Source organism: Trachypithecus francoisi, unplaced genomic scaffold, assembly GCF_009764315.1.
Source record: "Trachypithecus francoisi isolate TF-2019V2 unplaced genomic scaffold, Tfra_2.0 Lachesis_group14, whole genome shotgun sequence".
Classification (NCBI taxonomy): Eukaryota; Metazoa; Chordata; class Mammalia; order Primates; family Cercopithecidae; genus Trachypithecus; species Trachypithecus francoisi.
The window spans coordinates 56,354,606-56,375,337 of NW_022681459.1; the positions used below are offsets into that span (position 1 = coordinate 56,354,606).

The window sequence follows — 20,732 nt, forward strand, 5'->3', positions numbered from 1 at the left end:
TGGGGAGGTAGGCTAGGCTTATCTGTTCTAGCTCCTTAATTTACAACACCAAATAAACGATCTATACATGTTGAGCACTTACTATGCAGCAGACACTGTTTTTGTCCCTTTTCATGTATTATCTCAGTCTTTGCAATAGCCTTATGAAGCTAACACTGTCCTCTCCATGTACAGATAAGGTAAGTGAAGTTAGTAGAGATGGTAAGTAACTTGCCCAAATCATTCAGCCAATAACTGGCAGAACCACAAAGCCAACTGAAGCACTCTGGTCAAAGTACTTCCATTACCCATGACAACCCAAATCCCAGTTCCAGGGACTATTCATGCTTATGGATTTGCCCTTAATCAGAAGAACACAGTATCTTTATTTAATGTTCCAGACAGAGAATATAGTCCGGTCCTCTGTCACCCAATATGTACCCAAGTTCAGTTATAAGAAACAATATTCCTGTAGGACAAGGATACTATCTACTCTGTAGACACAGTGAGGCTGACAACATACACACCAAACTTCTACACAGTCAACTACATAGATGGGAGAGAAAGGAGGGAGGGAGAATGTAAGTGTGCCCGTTCTTCCACCAAGAATGTATGCCCAGGGAGAAAGATGAACCTGTGGCTGTTCCCTCTGGGCATCTCAGTCTGCGTGCCTCTCATGCCAGGAGTACTGCCTGCACTGGCTATCATTCCAGAGCTCTGAAGATAAGAATTTTTTGTGCAACATGGCACCTAAATGCAAGCCAACTTCCTCATTCCATAAATCCCCTAAAGAAACAGCAAATCTCTTTTAATGTTAGAAGTAAAGTTGCCACATTGGACAATTTAAGAGATTCTATAAATGCCAAATGATTCAGACCACATGAATTTTCTCCTTTTGCTCTCACTGTAGATTCACAGTGCCCTACTTTTCACCCTTGGATTGAGCCAGACCAGCAGGGAGCCACATGTTCATTCAGAACTCCAGACCCTGAGCTGCCCAGGTTACGGAGCTGCTCAGTTGCTGCAGAAGACACCTATGCACCTATGGAGGCCCCTTTCCTGGGGCCACAGGAAACATTTCTCTTCTTGAACTTCAGTACCACGGCTTCTTATACACCAAGCGATGTGTGCTTTTATCTTACGAACAGACAATAGAACTCACATTATTTATTACGGTTTCTCTCTGTTGGGGCCTTTCTTAAGTCTGGAGTCAAATTTATGACCCAAACAATATGAATCCGTACTTTTTCTATCCGGCTTTTCCACTCTCCGTAATTTCCCCCCGATCTTTTTCTCGTGTTTATTTTTTAAGGCATCTCAAATTTGGTTTTGGAAAGAGGCAGAGTATAAATTAATTAAAAACTGGGAAACTGCACATACAATAATTTATCTATGTCTCCCCCAGTCAGCCCTCTGAGTGTAGATAATGAAACTCTGACTCAGTGTCTCGGCAACTGAGTGACCAAATTATAAAATGAAAATTCAAGGGTACAGCACTAATCCCGCCTCAATAAACTGTATGAAACCAGCATATAAGCCATTTGTAGTGACAACATTGCCATAAGAAGAATATTCACTAACACTTTTTGTTTTTTTGTTTTTTTTTTGAGACGGAGTTTTGCTCTGTCACCCAGGCTGGAGTTGCAGTGGCACAATCTCAGCTCACTGCAAGCTCCGCCTCCCGGGTTCAAGTGATTCTTCTGCCTCAGCCTCCCGAGTAGCTGGGACTATAGGCACACGCCACCACACCCAGATGATTTTTGTATTTTTAGTAGAGACAGGGTTTCACCATATTGGCCAGGCTGGTCTCGAACTCCTGATCTCGTGATCTGCCTACCTCGGCCTCTCAAAGTGCTGGGATTACAGGTGTGAGCCACCACACCCAGCCGATTCACTAACACTCTTAAGGTAACTTTAAGGAGTACCAAATATATTGTAGACACTAATAAGCTAAGAAAATACCCAGGAGTTTAAAACACTATGAAGAATGCTAAGGCTGATCACAACTTCTAGGACAAAGAACAAATCTAATCACCTCTATCTGCCCCATCTGCATGAAGTTTTGAAGCCATTTATTATTTAATATTACAGTCAAATAAAAGTAGAGCACTGCAACTTGAATAAGCTTCAATGACGCCTCTCTTTTCCTACTAAGATGACTAGGTATGTGTATTTACAGCTGTAAGAAAGCAGCGAAAATTATTTCTTTCACCTGACACTTTGCTGTCTGCCTCTCACATGGGAACCCTCTTTCCCCTGTGAATGGTCTTCCCTGAAGTCATTCCTCACAGTCTTAACATCTGTTTTACTCAAAATCGGTATCTAGCACAGCAGAAGCTTTGGAATCAAACTATGGTACAGACTAAACAAGATAGAAGAAAAGCAATATTCTTAAAGAAAACGTGAAAAATGATATCCCGACCACAGAATATTAAGTTCATAAACTATGCTGTCAATAATTCCCAGTGCTACATGTTAATTTGTTATATATGCACCATGCATTTATAATAATTTTAACGAAATGAAAAGCATTTAACTGAGCTAAGGCCAACCAAAAGATTCCTGAAATCCAAATAACTATTAATAGCGACTAAAGAGTAATCATGACAGCATCTATTTGGCACACAATAATTCGCGTTTGTGGTATAAAGAAAAAATAAAGTGGGGCTGTGATCACTGTCATATGTTCTCCCCAGGTTGTACACCATGGATTCCTAAAAACTCCCGATTTCGCCAATCTTCTGTCTTTGCTCAAACATATCTCACCACCAGAAGAAAGTCCTCTCCAAATCTCCCAATCCTCTGCCTGGGAGAAATTTGCATCTCCTTTTTTTTTTGAGATGGAGTCTTGCTCTGTTGCCCGGGCTGGAGTGCAGTGGCATGATCTCAGCTCACTGCAACCTCCGCCTCCCGGGTTCAACCGATTATTCTGCCTCAGCCTCCCGAGTAGCTGGGACTACAAGTGCATGCCACCACGCCCGGCTAAATTTTTTGTATTTTAGTAGAGACAGAGTTTCACCATGTTGGCCAGGCTGGTCTGAATCTCCTGACCTCGTGATCCGCCCGCCTCGGCCTCTCAAAGTGCTGGGATTACAGGCGTGAGCCACTGCACCCGGCCTGCGTCTCCTTTTAAACCTTTGGAAAACTCACAGACCTGGTGAAACTCCTCCACTTTTCCAGACAGACAGGCTCCCTCTATGTCGCCCTGGAGCTCTGTTCATAAGACTGGAATAACTTGTCCACATCCAATAATATTTACTTATCCTATCTCCCCAGCTAGACTGTTAAGTCCTTGAAAAATAGAGACTATCTTATTCTTTTCTATATCTCTACGGCCCAGAATTGGCACCCACTAATTGAATTTGTTCAAGTTTTAAACAGTGATGAGACTGTTCACACACTCAAAAGTGGCCCCTGACTGCATCACAACTTTGCTATGTAATCCAAGCACTTATAGAGCTTGTGCTCAGAGCCAGGCATCAGGCCTGACACAGGCAGTGAAATCAGTGCTCTTTGAGTCAGCAACTGAAAGAAGGGGAAACTGAGTCATCAGCTCACCTCTCCCTTTCCCATTAAGAAATCCATATAATCTCAACTCAGAAACTTAAAAACTTGTCAGATTTTAAGATGTGAATATCATGTAGATACTTTATGATTGCTATCAAGCAAACATCGAATTTCTCCTTTCCCATTAAATGATACAGTGAATAAGCTTGCGGGTCTCGGAGGAGTTGTAACCCAATTAACTGTAGTTTAAATTTCTTAAGAGCAAATAACATGTTTTAGATGTCTGTTTCCTTTTATAAAAGGTGGCAGTAAAACTCTTCCTCTAGAGTCATACAATAAATAGCTATAGCTTCTATTCACCATATTTTTATACAATATAATACATCAACAAAGAGGCTTTTATTCAATAACAGTAAATATTATGAAAGCATTTAACTCTTCTATACATCTCTACCTTCTCTACAGCCTTGAAAGAAAACTATCTGGCATTACAGATCCAGAGTAGTCCTAGTGTACTCTCGTCTGCAAAATCTATGTTCACTGTCAAGACAATGCTGCTAAATATGTGTAATGATTAATGACACTGAAATAGTAAAGATCACTCCAATATTACAAACATTATTAATAACTGCTGTCATTTCTGCTTTAACCAAACAAAAAATACAGAGACTTTAAAAAGCTTAACTACTTCATTCACAGAAGGCAGAAAGTACTTACAAGAACAATTAAAATTCAACCATTAGACATTCCTATTAGAAAGGAATGCATACCCTGAAGACAATGTATAAATGAAATGTTACAGTACAGAACCAAAAAAATCCTTAGAATTATACAAAAGGTGGAATTTCATTTCCTTCAAGTTTGAACAGATCTATAGGGTTTAATCTTGGCAAGTCCTGTTTGAGTAAAATTAAAGAAAACTACCTGTGATTATTTGTAACAGGTTAGATAGGTCCAATATACTGTATGTACTCACATTTTACAGTTAAATCATCAGGTGGGGCCTCCTACTGAAAAAAAAAGCTACATGCTAGTGATTGTAATGCTACAACTAAGACCTTCATACTTGTTAAAAGATTTATTCTAATACCTTAGATTTACTTAAAAACTGGCATATGTGGTTTAGAGTAGTTTAACAACTGACAGTGAGAAAAACTATTAAAATACTCAAAAGTTCAGAGATTAAAATAACAACCACTGGTTGTTATTTAAAACCATAAATCTTGCTGATTTGACTGGGCAGGATTGAACAACAACAGAAAATAAAAACATTTGTATCTCCTGCCACAAACAGCCTAAGGTAAAATTGTGAAATCTGTGCAGAACTCAAACTTCTTTTTATACTCTTCTCTCCTCTTCTGTCACATCCAGGATTCTGAAGCTGTCCTGACAATTCAGACCAATCCATTTTTCAGGGTCACAAACTTCTTCCGTAAAGGGTCAGAAAGTGAGTATTTCCAGCTCTGATGGCCAAACAGCCTCTGTCACACTCTCGACTCCCCCAGTGGACAAACACAGCCACGGGAAACACCTAAACAAGTGAACGTGGCTGGGGTCTAATGAAACTGTTTGTGAAAACTAAAATTTTAAATTCATATAATTTTCATGTGTCATAAAATTTTATTACTTCCCCAACCATTTAAAAATGTAAAAAACCATTCTAAACTCGTGGGTCATAAAACAAACAGGTAGTGGGCCAGATCTGGCCATAGTTTGGCAACCCCTGCTTTAAAGGGCTCCAAACATACCAGTCCTCTCCCCACTCCTCAAAACCCACACACTTCCTCTTTCCCACCGTCCTCATCACATTCAAAATTCATCTTTCATCAGAACAAATGCACTGTGCTAAATGAAAGGAACTAAGAAGGCCAGGCACAGTGGTTCATGCCTATTAATTCCAGTGCTTTGAGAGGCAGAAGCCAGGAGTTCAAGAATCTGCCTAACATAGCAAAACCCTGTACCTACAAAAAAAAAAAAAAAAAACTTGTTTTAATTAGCTAGGCTTGACGGTCTGTGCCTCATAGTCCCAGCTATTCAGGAGCCTGAGGCAGGACTGCTTGAACCCAGGAGTTCAAGGCTGTAGTGAGCTATGATCACAACACTGTACTCTGGCCCGGGTGACACAGCAAGACCTTGTCTCTAAAAAACATGAAAAGAAAAGAAAGAGAAGCTAAGAAAAGGTGAAATTAGCACAGAGGCAGAAAATCAACCACTGGAATAGAATAGACAGCCCAAGAGCAGAACTGTGTATACATGGTAACTTGGTAAATGGCATCCAACAGCATTAAACACCTGGGGAAGATGGACTGTGCTCGAAGACGCGTTGTAACAACTGTTAATCTCCAAGAAAAAAAAACTGAATTGGATCCTCACTTACACTACCCAAAAAGTAACTCCAGGTGGATTTAGGAATATACGGAAGACAAAATTGGAAGGCTTTGGAAGAAAATATACAGAGAATGTCTTTATATTCTTAGAGAGAGATTTTGCATATAAGACATTATTTAAACCTTATTTTAAAAGTAGTATTTGAGCACAGATCCAAAAAAGGTGAGGGAGCCAACTATGCATCCTCCTGGGAGAAGAGCTTGGACTAGAGGCAAAGGCATGCAGAGCACCTCACGGGGAAGTCAGAGCTGGCTTCAATGAACCCCAGTGAGAAAAAGAAAGAGAAGTGAGACTCGGAGAGAGAAGACAGAGCTACCCTGCACAGGCACAGCAGACCATGGAAGGACGCTGGCTTTTATCCTGATGTGAAGCCATGGAAGGTTCTTTGTTTTGTTTTGCTTTTGAGAGTTGCTCTGTTGCCCAGGCTGGAGTGCAGAGGCAGGATCTCAGCTCACTGCAACCCCCGCCTCCCAGGTTAAAGCGATTCTCATGCCTCAGCCTCCCAAGTAGGTAGAATTACAGGCATGTGCCACCATGCCCAGCAAATTTTTGTATTTTTAATAGAGATGGGGTTTCACCATGTTGGCCAGGCTGGTCTCAAACTCCTGGCCTCAGCGCCCGGCCCACGGAAAGTTCTGAGCAGAGGGGTGACATCATCTGACTTACGTGTTAAAAGGATCTCTTTGGCTGCTTTGTAAAGAATCACTCTTAAAGGGAGAAAGAGAAGACAGCAGGAGACCAGTTAGGAGGCTGTTTTTGGAGCAGAGGGAAAGCAGCAGAAATGGTAAATAGAAATCAAATTCTGGATATTTTAAAGATAGAGCCAATAGGACTTGATGATGGATTCTTATGAAGGTGTCTAAAAAAGGGGAGTGAAGGGTGACACCAAAACTTCAGCCTGAGACATAAACCGAAAGATGTATTTATTGTTTGCAGAAACAAAGAAGAGTACTCTGAGGATATCTGGTGGATGAGAGGATCAGGAGAAATACAAGTAGAATGTGAAACAGTCAGGTGAATAAACAAGTCTAGCGTTCAGGAGAGAAGTCTAGCTAAGCTGGGTGTGGTGGCTCATGCCTGTAATCCCAGCACTTTGGGAGGCCAAGGCAGGAGGATCCCTTAAGCCCAGGAGTTCAAGACTAGACTGGGCAACATGGTAAGACCCTATCTCTACAAAAAAATTTTTTAAAAATAGCCAGGTGTGGTGGTGGATCCCTGTAGTCTCAGCTACAAGAGAGGCTGGGACAGGAGAACTGCTTATGCCTGGGAGGTCAAGGCTGCAGGTCGTGCCCCTGCATTCCAGCCTGGATGATGGAACAAGACCCTATCTCAAAAAAAAAAAAGTCCAGCTAAAGAAAAATGTTAGTCACCAGCAAACGGAAGTTATTAAAGCCACAAGATTGAGTGAGAATACTGTGAGAGTAAATATAGGCAGAAAAAAGAAGCGGTCTGAGGACTGAATTCTGAGATCCAAGAAGGATTATCACTCAGGGAAATGGAGGAAGAGATTTTTCTTAGGATGGGAAAAGTTACAGCAGATCTATAAACTGATGAGTGCAATCCAATAGAAAGGGTAAAACTGATTATTTCTACGGCGGTGGGGGGAAGAAGACTGCTGGAGCAATACGTGCAAAAGGCAATGGAATTTAGTGCAAACCCAAGGGGAACTTACATTCAGAGCAAGACCGCTCATCCTCAGAACAGAAGCAAAGGCAGGTTATGGGCATATACAAGTAGGTGGACAGAGAGGGTGATGAGAGTTCCTGGAAATTATCTGCTAGTTGCTCCTCTTTTTCAGGAAATAGCTGAGAGTGAGGATGAGGGGATAGAGGTTTGAAGAGAGTGGGGCATGAAATATCTGACTCGGGGAGCAGGAGAGTCAAGGGACCAGGGCAAACATCGGGACTGACAGGTAGCACTACGGGCCACCTTAGTGAGTCATCAGCAAGTTAAAGTGAGAGCAGTCTGCACGGCTGTACGTTTTTCTCTAGCCGTGTTCAGCTATTTGGGTGCTGGCACAAAGGAAACAAGTTGGATTTGACCAGAGCTGGAGTTTTACCAGGCAAACATAACAAAGTTTAGAGAGGAGGCAGGGGAGTTGAGGATGTACATAAAAAAAGAAATGCTTATTACTCATCCATGGATCTAAGCCAGATCAAGATGGGAATGCGAACATTAAGAAGGGGAATGAAGAACAAAAGGAGTAGTAAATAGGAAATAGGGTCAAAAGATTGTAGGTCCTGGTGAGGTTAAAGACTTGATGGAGCAGGGGCCCTAAAAAAAGATAAAACAGGGATTGGGACTCTTGAGATTGTGGGAGAAGGCAGCTACAGTTATGGATAAAGTCTAGGTAAGGTATGGCAGTGGGTGGCTGAGATGGAATGGAGGTCAAGCTCACTGAGAGAAAGTCAAAGAAATTCGAGGTCAGGATAATGAAAATAATCTATGTAAACAATGAAATAACTGAGATTTAAGACAGGAGAAGTAAGAGTGAAAAGTGAACCCAGGGCTAAACTCTTCAAGGAATGAGGTAGACTGACCCACAGGTCTCTCAACTACAATAGTGACTGAACAAGTGATACCCTGATGTCATGAGATTAAAAGTTGGAGTGGTCTATGGAGGAAAAAAGGTCTGAAAGCAGCAATGACAATCACGGTGAACTACCGTACCTTTGAGCCAAGCATTATACTGAGTGCAGGACAGAAAACAGCCTGCCACTTTCAAGAACCCTGGGAAAGGCATGTCCTCAGAGTCATATTTCATTTAGATCAAGAAGATGAATGGGTGTTCACAGAAGTTCAGGATACAGGGAATTTTGCTGAGGGCACAGAAAAGGATCTTAAGAACTGGGGAGTCAGAAAAGGATTCATGTAAAAACCTTTAAGGGTGTCAGGCACAGTGGCTCACACCTGTAATCTCAACACTATGGGAGGCTGAGGTGGAGGATCGCTTGAGCCCAGGAGTTCAAGACCAGCCTGGGAAACATAGTGAGACCTAATCTTTACAAAAAAAATGTTTTTTTTTTTTTTTTTTTTTTGAGACAGAGTCTCGCTCTGTCGCCCGGGCTGGAGTGCGGTGGCCGGATCTCAGCTCACTGCAAGCTCCGCCTCCCGGGTTTACGCCATTCTCCTGCCTCAGCCTCCCGAGTAGCTGGGACTACAGGCGCCCGCCACCTCGCCCGGCTAGCTTTTTGTATTTTTTAGTAGAGACAGGGTTTCACCGTGTTAGCCAGGATGGTCTCGATCTCCTGACCTCGTGATCCGCCCGTCTCGGCCTCCCAAAGTGCTGGGATTACAGGCTTGAGCCACCGCGCCCGGCCAAAAAATTTTTTTAATTAGTGGGGCATGGTGGCACTGTGATAGCACCACTGCACTCCTTAAAGGGATGAGAGTTCAGAGAGTAAGAGAAAACCTAGGAGTTTCTCATATAACTTAGAAAATCAGTTTGTGAATTTCTAGCAAAAACCCTGCTGCAGTTTTATTATGAATGGCATTGAATCCATACGTCAATTTAGGAAGTATTGATGTCTTTGTCATTGAGGTTTCCTATAATACAATGGTGTATCTTACCATTTAAGTCTTTTTAAATGTCTTTTCATAGTTTTATAATATTCTCATTGATGATGATGATGACAATGACACCAACAACAATAATGCTAACACTTAAACTGTGTCTGTTAGGTGCCAGGGACTGTTCTAAGCAGTACACAAACTCCTCAACAGCTATCATGAAAGAGTATCCCTCATTTATAGATCATCTTTTTAATTCTAATAACTTCTCTAAGCTTGTGGCCATCAGAGGGCCCAGGGCGCCCTAGCGGTAGTCCCACCATTCCTTTGCTTTTGGGTGTCCTTGCCCACAGTCCAGTGACCAAGCCCTTGGGTCCAGTGACCACTACAAAAGACTGGAAGAATGAAAGAGCTGAGAAACTCTGCTCTGAGGGTACTGGTGGTCACAATCCTAACCTTATTTATTTTGATTGGCTGGCTCAAACTCTTTCCTGTCTACTTCATGCATTTAAGATAATTGAATGCAAGACGTGGCTCACACTGACCACTTCTGTATTTTGAAACTGAGTCAGAACACCTTACCAAACAATTCCATGTGGCATTCCAGCTCATGGCATAGGTAAAAATAAAGGAAATTGCCATCACACTCTAAAATGTGCTTTTTATAGTGTAACTTAATTGATGTTCTCTCTCAACAAAGTTGAGCTGAATCATGGTTGAGTCAAAACGCCATATGGCATCCTTAGCCAAGCTGATGACTCGTGTGGGTTTTTGTTTTTTGGGTTTTTGTGTGTTTTGGTGCAGTTAAAGACACTTGCTGGCTGGAGGTTCAGTAATGTCCGGGGAAAACCCACGTGCGTGTAAATACACAGACGGATAGGTTTATTTTTTACTTCTGTGGTATGTTGACCTCTAAAGTGCTTCATCCATTCACTTTCTTTATGAAGGTTAGTCAACATATTTATACAAGCAAGTAACAATACCAAGTCATTTTTTACCCCTTGAAATCAGTCATCTGTCATAGTTAACCTTTCCCGTCACCTCCTAATTAAAGTCTTTCTTCTACGCTCTCATTTTCTCTCTCATGGCTCAAGAAAATTAGGTGTTCAAGAAAACAATAAAAATAGTATTGAATGCTCACTGTGTGGCAGGTCTGAAAGTTGGTACTGAAAACAGAGGCAAATAAGAATCCTGCCCTCGGACTGCTCTCACTCTAGTGAGACTGGTAGGTAATTAAGTGATTGTAACACTCCATGTGAAGTTCTTTGTAAGAGGTAAGCACAGAGTGCCAAGGGAATACAGGGGAGGTCAGAAACAGCTTTCAAAAGGAAGTGAAATGATAATTCAACCTTGAGGGAAAACGGGGAGTGTGTATAAGCAAAGGATGAAGGCTTAAGGCATTTATATTTACAAATTTACAAATTTATTTTGTAAATATAAATTACAAATATACATTTTTAACAAATTACAAATTTATTAAATTTAATAACTTAATAGTATTAGAGCTACTCCTATGTTAGTAGTTCAAAGTAAGCTACACATAGTTCATTTTATCATATCAATCGCAGCTGCAGCACTAAGTACAGATCTTACATATATCATGTGTGGTGTGATTCAATGAATGAATTACATGGTAAACTAATCAATAGCATTTTAGTAATCTGAGTAATTACTGATTGGCTCACTGGAGGTACTGGCTCCTCATTGCTCTACTTAGTTCAGTTCAACATTTACAGAGTACCCAAAATGGGCCAGGCACCCTGCTAAGAAACACCATAAAGTCCCTCCCTTCAAGAAAGGCACTACTGAGTAGGGAAAAAGATACATAAAAGGGTATTTTATTATGAAACAAAAATAGCAGTGAAGGAGGAGTTCACATTTTAAACACCTCCCCTCCACTCCAAACAATGTGACTTTTTAAAAATCATAAATATATAACTTCACATGCCCACCAAAATTCAGTGTCAGTCATTTTCATTGTAGCCGTTGTAACAGCGATACAGAGGTATCTTCTTATGCTTTTGTTCGTAACAGCACTATTGAAATAGGGTTCACGTGGCACACAAGTCACCCACTTAAAGTGTACAATTAAACAGATTTTGGTACATTGCATTATTAATTTTTTTTTTTTTTTTTTTTTTTGAGACGGAGTCTCGCTCTTTCGCCCAGGCTGGAGTGCTGTGGCCGGATCGCAGCTCACTGCAAGCTCCGCCTCCCGGGTTCACGCCATTCTCCTGCCTCAGCCTCCCGAGTAGCTGGGACTACAGGCGCCCGCCACCTCACCCGGCTAGTTTTTTGTATTTTTTAGTAGAGACGGGGTTTCACCGTGTTAGCCAGGATGGTCTCGATCTCCTGACCTCGTGATCCGCCCATCTTGGCCTCCCAAAGTGCTGGGATTACAGGCTTGAGCCACCGCGCCCGGCCTATTAATTTTTTTAACTGTGGTAAAATACATATATAAAACATAAAATTTGTCATTTTGCTCATTTTAAGTCTACAGTTCAGTGGCTTTAATTATATTCACAATGTTGTACAACTATCACCTCTACTTCCAAAATTTTTTTAACACCCAAATAGAAACTCTGTCAACATGAAGCAATAACTCCCCATTTCCCCTCTCTCCAAATCCTAGTAACCTCTAATCTACTTTCTGTCTCTACAGGTTTGTCTCTTCTAGGTATTTCATAAACGCAGAATCATACAATATTTGTCCTTTTTCATTTTCTTCAGGCATATACCTAATAGTAAAACTGTTTGGTCATATTCCATGTTTAGCTTTTTGAGGACCCACTATTTTCCATAGTGGCGGCACCATTTTACATGTCCACTAGCAACACACAAGGGTTCCCATTTCCCCACATCCTCAACAATACTTGTTCTTTTCCATGTTTTGGATAATAGCCGTCCTAAACAGTGTGCAGTAGTCTCTCACTGCAGTTTTAACTGCCATTTCCCTAATGATTAACGATTTGGAGCACTTTATCATAAGCTTATTGGCCTTTATATTTCTTTTTTCAAAAAAAAAAATTTTGCCCTATTTTTAAATTGAGTTGTAGGAGTCTTTTTTATTGAGTTGTAGGAGTACTTTATACATTCTAAAACAACTTCTTTATCATATATATTTTAAATACTTCTCTAAGTCCAGGACTTGCCTTTTCATTTTTTTTTTTAAAGATCTTTTGGCCTGAATTTATTGTTTAATTTTTAAATTAAACACCAACAAAAACCTCATTTTGTCTAAGCAGATTAAAGAGAAAAAAATGAGCTATACTGATAGAAGCTGAAAAAAAAAAAAATTACTGTCTACATGACTAAGAAAAAGACCAAGCAAGCACAATGAGTAATAACTTACAGAAATAGCAACTCCACAAGAAACTGTTAAGAGTCTGCCACTCTCAACTGTATGCTAGATGCCAGGCATACAGTGAATATGAGGTGCCCACTTTATTCAAGAGCTTGGCCGGGGTGGCTCACGCCTGTAATCCCAGCACTTTGGGAGGCCAAGGTGGGTGGATCACGAGGTCAAGAGATCGAGACCATCCTGACTAACACAGTGAAACCCCGTCTCTACTAAAAATATTAAAAATTTTTAGTACAGTAGTAGAGCCCGCCGGGCGTGGTGGTGGGTGCCTGTAGTCCCAGCTACTTGGGAGGCTGAGGTAGGAGAATGGCGTGAACCTGGGAGGCGGAGCTTGCAGTGAGCCAAGATTGCGCCACTGTACTCCAGCCTGGGTGACAGAGCAAGACTCGGTCTCAAAAAGAAAAAGAAGCTTATCAACTGGACGACCAATGAGGTTATCAGTTTAAATATGAGATGAATTTATAGAAAGCAGTATCCAAATGTTCCATTATTTCAAGAATACTCAAGAATCAGAACACAGTCTCCCCCCACTATTCTCTAATAAGAAAACATATTACAGAAGAGCACTATTTCCAGAACTTTCTGTGATGATAGAAATATTCTCTATCTGTGCTGTCACAATCACATGTGGCCACTGAGCACTTAAAATATGGCTAATGCCAACGTGGGCAAATACTGAGACCTCATCTCTACAAAAAATAAACAAAAAAAATTAGCTGGGCATGGTGGTGTACACCTGTAGTCCCAGCTACTGGGGAAGGAGGCAGGAGGATTGCTTGAGCCCAGGAAGTCGAGGATGTAGTGAACTATGATCGTGGCACTGCACACCAGCTTGGGCAACAGAGTGAGACTCTATCTCTAAAAAAATAATAATAAGGAGCTGGGCACGGTGGCTTATGCCTTTAATCCCAGCATTTTGGGAGGTCGCGGCAGGCGGATCACCTGAGGTCAGGAGTTTCAGACCAGCCTGACCAACATGGAGAAACCCCATCTCTATTAAAAATACAAAATTAGCCACGTGTGGTGGTGCATGCCTGTAATCCCAGCTACTCAGGAAACTGAGGCAAGTGACTCACTTGAACCCGGGAGGCGAAGATTGCAGTGAGTCGAGATCGCGCCATTGCACTCCAACCTGGGTAACAAGAGCGAAACTCTGTCTCAAAAAAAAAAAAAAAAATTAAAAATTAAAAAATATGGCTAATGCAACTAAGGAAATGAACATTAATTTTACTTATTTTCAATTAATTAAGTAGCTGTGTGTAGCTAGTGGCTACTTAATTAATAGCACAGATGGAGTATGACAACCCATCTCACCTGGCTCTACCCTTTGTGGGGTCTGGAGATGCCTCAGAGATGCATCATAAAGGCAACTAGCCAGGCACAGTGGCTCATGCCTGTAATACCAACACTTTGGGAGGCCGAGGCAGGAGGATCACTTGAGGCCAGGAGTTCAAGACCAGCCAAGGCAACATAGTGAGACCCCCTTCTCTAAAAACAATGCACTCCAGCCTGGATGACAAAGTGAGACCCTGTCTTGAAAGAAAAAGAAAAATAACTAAAGGAGCAACTAAAATAGAATTTTAAATGTATTTGTCTTACTTGCTCAGAAAGAATTTAACATGACTTGCAAAGACTCACAGCAAGATAAATCACTTGTTAAACAAATGTGAAATACACTGGTATCTACATTAAGCAAAAAGTATAAAACAAATGTAAGAAAAAAGAATTATCTCACACAGAGAAGAAACAGCTGAGGAATATCTCAATATTGATACTATATGACCATAAGCAATATGTTTCAGTAATTTTAGTGACCAAGACACTGTTTAAGAAGTGGGTTACAGAATGCATTTAATACAAGCCATGGAGAATGTAGACTTATGTACTAATGATGTATTGCTATATAGCAAATGAGCCCAAAATTTAGCATTTTAAACCAACAACATTTATGATCTCACATAGATCTGAGCAGCTTAGAGTGCCTCACAAGTTTGCACACTTGGTTGAGGATGTGACTGGAGCTCAGAGGACCTGCTTCCAAGGTGGTTTATCACATGGCTGTTCGAAGGAGGCCTCAGCTCCTCACCACACAGCTCTCTGCATATGGATGCTTGAGTGTCCTCCTGACATGGCAGCTGGCTTTGTCCGAGTGGGCGATCCAAGAAAGAGCTAGCAAAGCGGAAACTACGATGCTTTTTATGACCTAGTCCGAGAAGTCGCACACTATCACTTCTGCCATATTCTACTCTCCACAAGCAAGTCACTAAGTTCAGTCCACACTCAAGGAGAAGAGAATTAACCTCCTCCTCTTGAGAAGGTCAGGGTATCAAAGAATTTGTGAACATATTGAAAATCACCACAATGGGATGTAAGAATTTCTTTTCCCTTGCGGGTTGCTAACATCGTAATGAGATCCTGAGATCCCTTTCTCTGGAAACTCCAAAATTAGAACCGTCTTCCTGAAATAGCTTCAATTTTTGGTTTTGATAAGACAGGAGATTCAACACAAATGGATTCGTGGTCATATACCCTTGCTATATTTTAATAATAGGCCCTAAATAACTGGCATTTACGATGCATAAACCACTATGCTACACATACAATATTACAGCTCCTCAAAATAATCCCTCAAAGTGGCTGCCATCATCTCATTTTCACGACAAGAAACAGGAAGTCTACAGAGACTAAGCCAGGATTCGTATCTAGGTCTCCATGGTTCCAAAGCCACTGCTCTTTCCACTGCATGACACTTCTACTACTCAGGCTACCAAAGACAGAAGTTTGTTTTGTAGCATGGAAGAGTTCAGAAGGACCACCAACTACATTATGTCTATGATTCTTCAAACACAAAATGGAATCCTAGAGAAATAATGTATTCCACCAAAGAAGAAGAATCTCTTAATTACCTTCCTCGCCGTTTTTGCTTTTTGTCTGCTGTTTTCTATTTGCTACACTGAGGACTCATTGTGCTTGGCTTTTTGTCTCGTCCACCTTCTAACACCTTGGCCGATCCTTCCCCTGGGTCCATCTGTGTTCCTGTTCATACTAGACAACAGCCCTATGCCCTCTCTCAAGAGGAGACCTCCAAGGACAAACACTGGCTCCCTGAGCATCAGAACTGGAGGGATCCTCTCAGAGGAGCGGGAGTCTGGGCCCAGCCCCACAACACCCTTATGACTGGTCCAAAGACAAAGAGAAGCAGTGACAGAACCAGGACCAGAAGCCTGTCCTTATAAACCCTGATCATGAGTTCTCTGCCCCACCACACAACTGTGTCTTTCCATGCCAGGACCTGCACATCAGTTCACCTTTCCTGGTTTCCAATCTCTGCCTGGAAGAAGGACACTGCCCCAGAACTCAGATGAAAGCTGGGAAGCATCCTCATTTCCTCATTCTCCCCCCAACAATCCAATTGGTCCCTGAGTCCTGTCCATTCAACCTTATATCTCTCAGTATTTATTCTACTCATCCCCACAGACAATGTCCTAATTTAGGCACTTTTCTCTTTCACATGGGCTTCTGCTCCCACTCCTTAAAGATCCCCGCTATCGCTAGCTTCATCCTCTCTCATTTATTCCCCACAATGGACGCGGAGGTGGCCAGGAAGATCTAACAGGTAGATTATTACCATGCCACTCCCTTGACAAAAACCATCAATGGTTCTCTGTAACTTCTTCCCTCACAAGAGACAGAATCAAGAAAGGCCTTCTAAACTAGCTCAGGGGCTTGGATTTTCTCCAAGTTATAAAAAGGGAACTGATGTTTGAATAAATGTCTCCTCTGTACGAGAAACCTAATCTATGTTACTTTACTTGTCTCATCGGTTTTGCAAAATTAACATATGGCCCCTTTGCAGACACTGTTCCTTCTAGTCCTCTCATCTATAATCCAGCACCTGAAATAATCTTAAAAAGCCTTTCCTGAGCCGGGCACGGTGGCTCACGCCTGTAATCCCAGCACTTTGGGAGGCTGAGGTGGGCGGATCACGAGGTCAGGAGATCAAGACCATCCTGGCTAAGGTGGTGAAACCCCGTCTCTACTAAAAAACACAAAAAATTAGCCGGGCCTGGGGACGGGCGCCTGTAGTCCCAGCTACTTGGGAGGCTGAGGCAGGAGAATGGTGTAAACCCGGAAGGCAGAGCGTGCAGTGGGCCAAGACCAAGCCACTGCACTCCAGCCTGGGCGACAGAGTGAGACTCCGTCTCAAAAAAAAAAAAAAAAAAAAAGCCTTTCCTCGCTCACCAATCTTCCAACGGATCCACATGTTCTCCTGTGCCACCACCTCTTGTATTGATTTCCATTTAAAATGTGTTTATTTAGCAATTTCCCAAACATGCTTGATAAAAGGAATCACATCATTCATCTTTGTACCCTCAGCCCCTAACAAAAAAATCTGTTTCATAGTAGGTGCTCAATAAATGGTTGATGACTGGGTTATGAACTAAAAGCAAGATCCATCATGGTACAGAAATGCCTAAGCATTATATCAATAAATACATCTCCCCCAAAGGCCCATGGAGCAGTACCAGGGACTTTTATTAATAGCGTTCTTTCAGCAGCTCCACATTGCCCCAAGTGATTTGAGGTAAAGGAAGTGCTCAGACCAGGTGTCTAGTTTAAAGAGAGGAATAGTGATCACCTAGGCCAACCCAAGTCTTTCTTCAATGTTCCCTCTGCTCTTTGTACATACATACCCCCAACAGCTGTAGTTATCTTGTACATACTAGTACAGGAGAGAGCAAGGACTTTCCATTTTGCCACCCCATCACCTAGCACAATAGCTGATACATGGGGAACTACCAATGTGTTAAGTGATAATATCAGCTACATTTAGTGCTATGTACAGGTATGTCCTAAGGATTTAATATGCATTATATCTCATTTAATCCTTATGACACTATCACCAGGGAGGTACTGTTCAACTTTACTCCCATTAAACAGACAAGAAAACTGAGGCCCCGATAGAACAAGATCAAACAAGCATTGACTGAGTGTTATGCACATTTTATATTTTCACATGCTTTATTTCATTTATTCCTCTATACAATCCAGCAACTAAGCTGTGTATTACAGTCCCATTTTTAGACAAGAATTCTAAGGCTTGGAGAAACTGCACAGTAACACGCAGCTTGCAAGGCCAGGAACCAAATCCACAACTGTTGACTCCTGGGCACCTTCTCTTTTTGCCTGGCTATCTCGCCCCTCAGTGGCATCAGGACTGGACTGGTCTCTCCAGGCCCCTGCTCTTCCACACTGCACAGAGCGCTGCTCCCAGGGGGGATGGTGCAGCCTGGGCTTTAACGCCGAGGAGAAAGGAGTGCCAATCCCACTCCATGCTTAGAAACTGGCATCCCCGCAACTGCCCAATTCCCGCGTCCGTAACAGGCGTCTCTCCCGCTAAAATACACGCTTTATGACTCTGGGGGCCGTGTGGGTCTTGCAGCCAGGGCCTGGCGCAGCCCTCGCACATGACAGGGGCGGCCTAAGCGTGTGTTGGGTCAACAGCACCCGCAAGCCGCGGCAAGGGCTCCCGGCGTCGCGGCTTCGCACCCGGACGGGCTGCGGTGGGGGAGCGGGGGCCCGCCCCAGACCCCGCGGGGACCCACAAGCACGAGGCGGTGCCTGGGAGTCGGGAGGCCTGGGTGGCGCTCGGGCCGCCCGCGCAGGCCTCGCCCTCCGCGTCTCCAGCGAGGAGGGGGCGGCGCCTGGGCCCAGGCCGGGGCCGCCGTGGGAGTCCCGGCCGCCCTCCCCTGCCCGGGGCAGACCCCCAGCCGGGCCCGTTACCGGTTCCGCTGCTCTTTGAAGAGCGCCGTGAGCGCGCGCAGGGCCTCCAGGTCCTGGATGGGTGCCGGCACCATGATGCCCGACAGCCTGGCAGGCGGCGGCCTGGGCGCCGCCATCTTGCCGCTCACAGCTTGGCCAAGCCTGACGAGGAGGAGGAAGGCGAGGAGGAGGGAGGGGGAGGATGGCGAGGAGGGAGGAGTAAGATGGCGAGGAGGAAGGGAGAGGCCTCGCCCTACACAACCCTAACCGCCGCCGACGCTGCAGCCCACGCTGCCCAGAAGCTGCGCCGCGCCGGAGAGCTGGAGGCCGAGCCCAGACTCGCCTCAGGCGGGAGGAGGGGACGGCGCCGCGGGGGAGGGGGCGCCGGCGGAAGTCCCGCCTGAGGGGAGGGGGCGCGGCGGAAGTTCTGGGTGAGGGCGGAGAGGGATGCTAGGGGTGATTGACTGGGAGGCATCGCAGACGGGGCTCCTCCGAGGGGAGGGGACGCCGGGGGGAGGGGACGCCGGGGGGAAGGGCCCCGTGTTGGGAGGGGGCCCGTGTTGATAGGGCCGTAACAGGGTCTCAGTCCTGGGAGCGGGTATTGGGGACAGGGGTTCACCCCGAGGAAGAGGGGCGCGTCCTATGGGAGGGGGCCCGCGGACAGAGGGGTCTCCCCCAGGGGAAGGGATCCGGGGGGTAAGGGGCCTGTAGGGGGTTGAGCCGTAACAGGGTCTCGGTCTTGGGAGCGAGTATCCGGGACAGAGGTTCACCCTGAGGAAGAAGGGCCCTCCTATGGGAGGGGCCCCAGACAGAGGGGTCTCCCCCAGGGGAGGAGATTCTGGGTGGAGGGGACCCTTTTTGGAGGAGACGCTGTCTGAGGGGCACGGGAACGAAGAAGGCCGGGCAGAGGCTCCCCCTTCTAAGGCTGACGACCTTGATCCCACCGCTCAAGTGGATTGATCAGTGCCCCCACGCGGGCCCACTGGAAGCTGGAGCGGTCTGTCACCAGCTTGCAAGTCTCAGACCCTGAAAACTCACTTCCCAGTATTTACTGATCATTGCTGACCAATACCTGACCACTTACCAGGCACTCAGCCTCGGGCGAGGATACATTGCTCCAGCTCCTCAAAGGTTTAAAATACCGTTCTAAGTCAAGAAGCTAAGTTACATAGCAAGAGGGTCAGAATTGTTTTTTTCCTAAGGGAAATGAATATATTTCACAGGAATCAGACAAGGCTTCTCTAGCTGGTGTTGATCACATATTTTCTTTCCGCTGCCCTTTATTACAGCGTGTATACTTTCTTTCAACAAAAATTGTTGCTAAGCCCTGTGCTAGGTGCTGGAGATATAAAGATCAATAAAAGATAGTTCCAAACCTGAAGGAACTTCACAGACTATTGAGAAGGAGAGAAGCAAACATAACTGAATATAGTTGTGAACTGCTATAACTGTACAAATTGCTGTGGGACCTCTACATTCTGCTTGGAGGGTAGGAGTGTGTTTATAATATGGTACTTTTAACATTCTTTGCTAAATAAAATGTAAAGATACAATAAACACCACCAGAATATGCAGAAGAAGTGAATCCCGGTGGGGCATGGTGGTTAATGCCTGTAATCCCAGCACTTTGGGTGGCCAAGGCAGGAGGATTGCTTGAGCCCAGGAGGTCGAGTCTACAGTGAGAGCTGTGATCACACTACTGTGCTCCAGCCTGGGTGGCAGAATGATACCCTGTATCAAAAAAAAAAGGAAGGAAGGAAGGAAATGAATGCTGCCGCACAAGCAAGTTACTTGATATTGTCATTCAGTTTACCCGTGTAATTGAGTATATATTCATTCCATGAATATTGCTGTGTGCTATGTGCCAGGTATTAGATCACTTATTAATAGCAATGCTCGAGACAATGCAAAATGTTTAACAATCCTTAAGCTAGCAGGGTAAAATCTCTTTAATTTTCCCTTGAGAAGCACAGGATGGTAAAATGTACTTATTATGCACCAAAATCCTGAACTTTAGGCCAGATGCAGTGGCTCACATCTGTAATCCCAGCACTTTGGGAGGCCGAGGCGGGCAGATCACTTGAGGTCAGGAGTTCAAGACCAGTCTGGCCAACATGGCAAAACCCCATTTCTACTAAAAATATAAAAATTAGCCGGGCATGATGGTGGGTACCTGTAGTCCCAGCTATTTGGGAGGCTGAGACAAGGGAATTGCTTGAACCTG

The 20,732-nt window shown here is 43.9% G+C and overlaps 1 protein-coding gene across 1 annotated transcript in view; it reads right to left on the bottom strand.

Annotated features, from left to right (window-relative positions):
- ATXN10 (ataxin 10) overlaps positions 1-18,961 on the bottom strand; it is a 180,907-nt gene extending 161,946 nt beyond the window's left edge. Inside the window, exon 1 of the mRNA XM_033233607.1 lies at positions 18,530-18,961. Coding sequence (XP_033089498.1) covers positions 18,530-18,645 — 116 coding nt within the window. The 5' untranslated portion in view covers positions 18,646-18,961. The remainder of the gene's footprint in view (positions 1-18,529) is intronic.
- Positions 18,962-20,732: the final 1,771 nt, after the last annotated feature.